The sequence below is a fragment of the Bison bison genome, unplaced genomic scaffold, assembly GCF_000754665.1.
Source record: "Bison bison bison isolate TAMUID 2011002044 unplaced genomic scaffold, Bison_UMD1.0 scf7180017864518, whole genome shotgun sequence".
NCBI classification, from domain to species: domain Eukaryota; kingdom Metazoa; phylum Chordata; class Mammalia; order Artiodactyla; family Bovidae; genus Bison; species Bison bison.
In genome coordinates this window covers 8,268,189-8,268,722 of record NW_011495071.1, presented here as the reverse complement: position 1 = coordinate 8,268,722, position 534 = coordinate 8,268,189, and the positions used below count along the sequence as shown (strand labels likewise).

Genomic DNA, 534 nt, shown 5'->3' with positions numbered 1-534 from the left:
GTCCCCGGGAGAAGGGCCCACACGAGCTCTGGGAGGGTGAAGAGTGGCTGTGGCCAGCGAGAGCCCCTGCAGTCACGCTGGCTTTTTTTGTGCTTCCAAGGGGCCCTGGGCGTTGGGGGTTGTGATGTCCTGGGACACAGTTCCCACTGGTCATTCAATGAAACCAAGCCCAGCTCACTGGAGTGGTCTTTCCAGCATCTACTGATGTGTCCCTGGGTAACAGGGCCAGAGCTTGGGTCTCTTGGCTTCTCACCTAAATGCCTCGGGTCCCTGTCCTCGCAGCTAGGGCAGGCCAGTGATGAAAGCCGTCACCCCTGGCACCAGCCTGGTTGGGGCATGGAGAAAGGACTGAGTTCTGCAGCCTGCGCCAGCTGTGTGCACACGGTTCCTGACCCCCGTTTCTCTTTCCCCTCAGGAATCAGCAATAACCAGCCCAACCAGATGCACCTGAACTCAGCTGCTGCCCAGAGCCCAATGGGCATGAACCTGCCAGGCCAGCAGCCCCTGCCCCATGGTCTTTTAGGGACACCTGTC

The 534-nt window shown here is 59.9% G+C and overlaps 1 protein-coding gene across 1 annotated transcript in view; it reads left to right on the top strand.

The window, feature by feature from the left end:
* BCL9L (B-cell CLL/lymphoma 9-like) overlaps positions 1-534 on the top strand; it is a 28,349-nt gene that overhangs the window by 24,473 nt on the left and 3,342 nt on the right. The window contains exon 11 of the mRNA XM_010830650.1: positions 416-515. Within this exon, the coding sequence (XP_010828952.1) occupies positions 416-515 (100 nt within the window). The remainder of the gene's footprint in view (positions 1-415; positions 516-534) is intronic.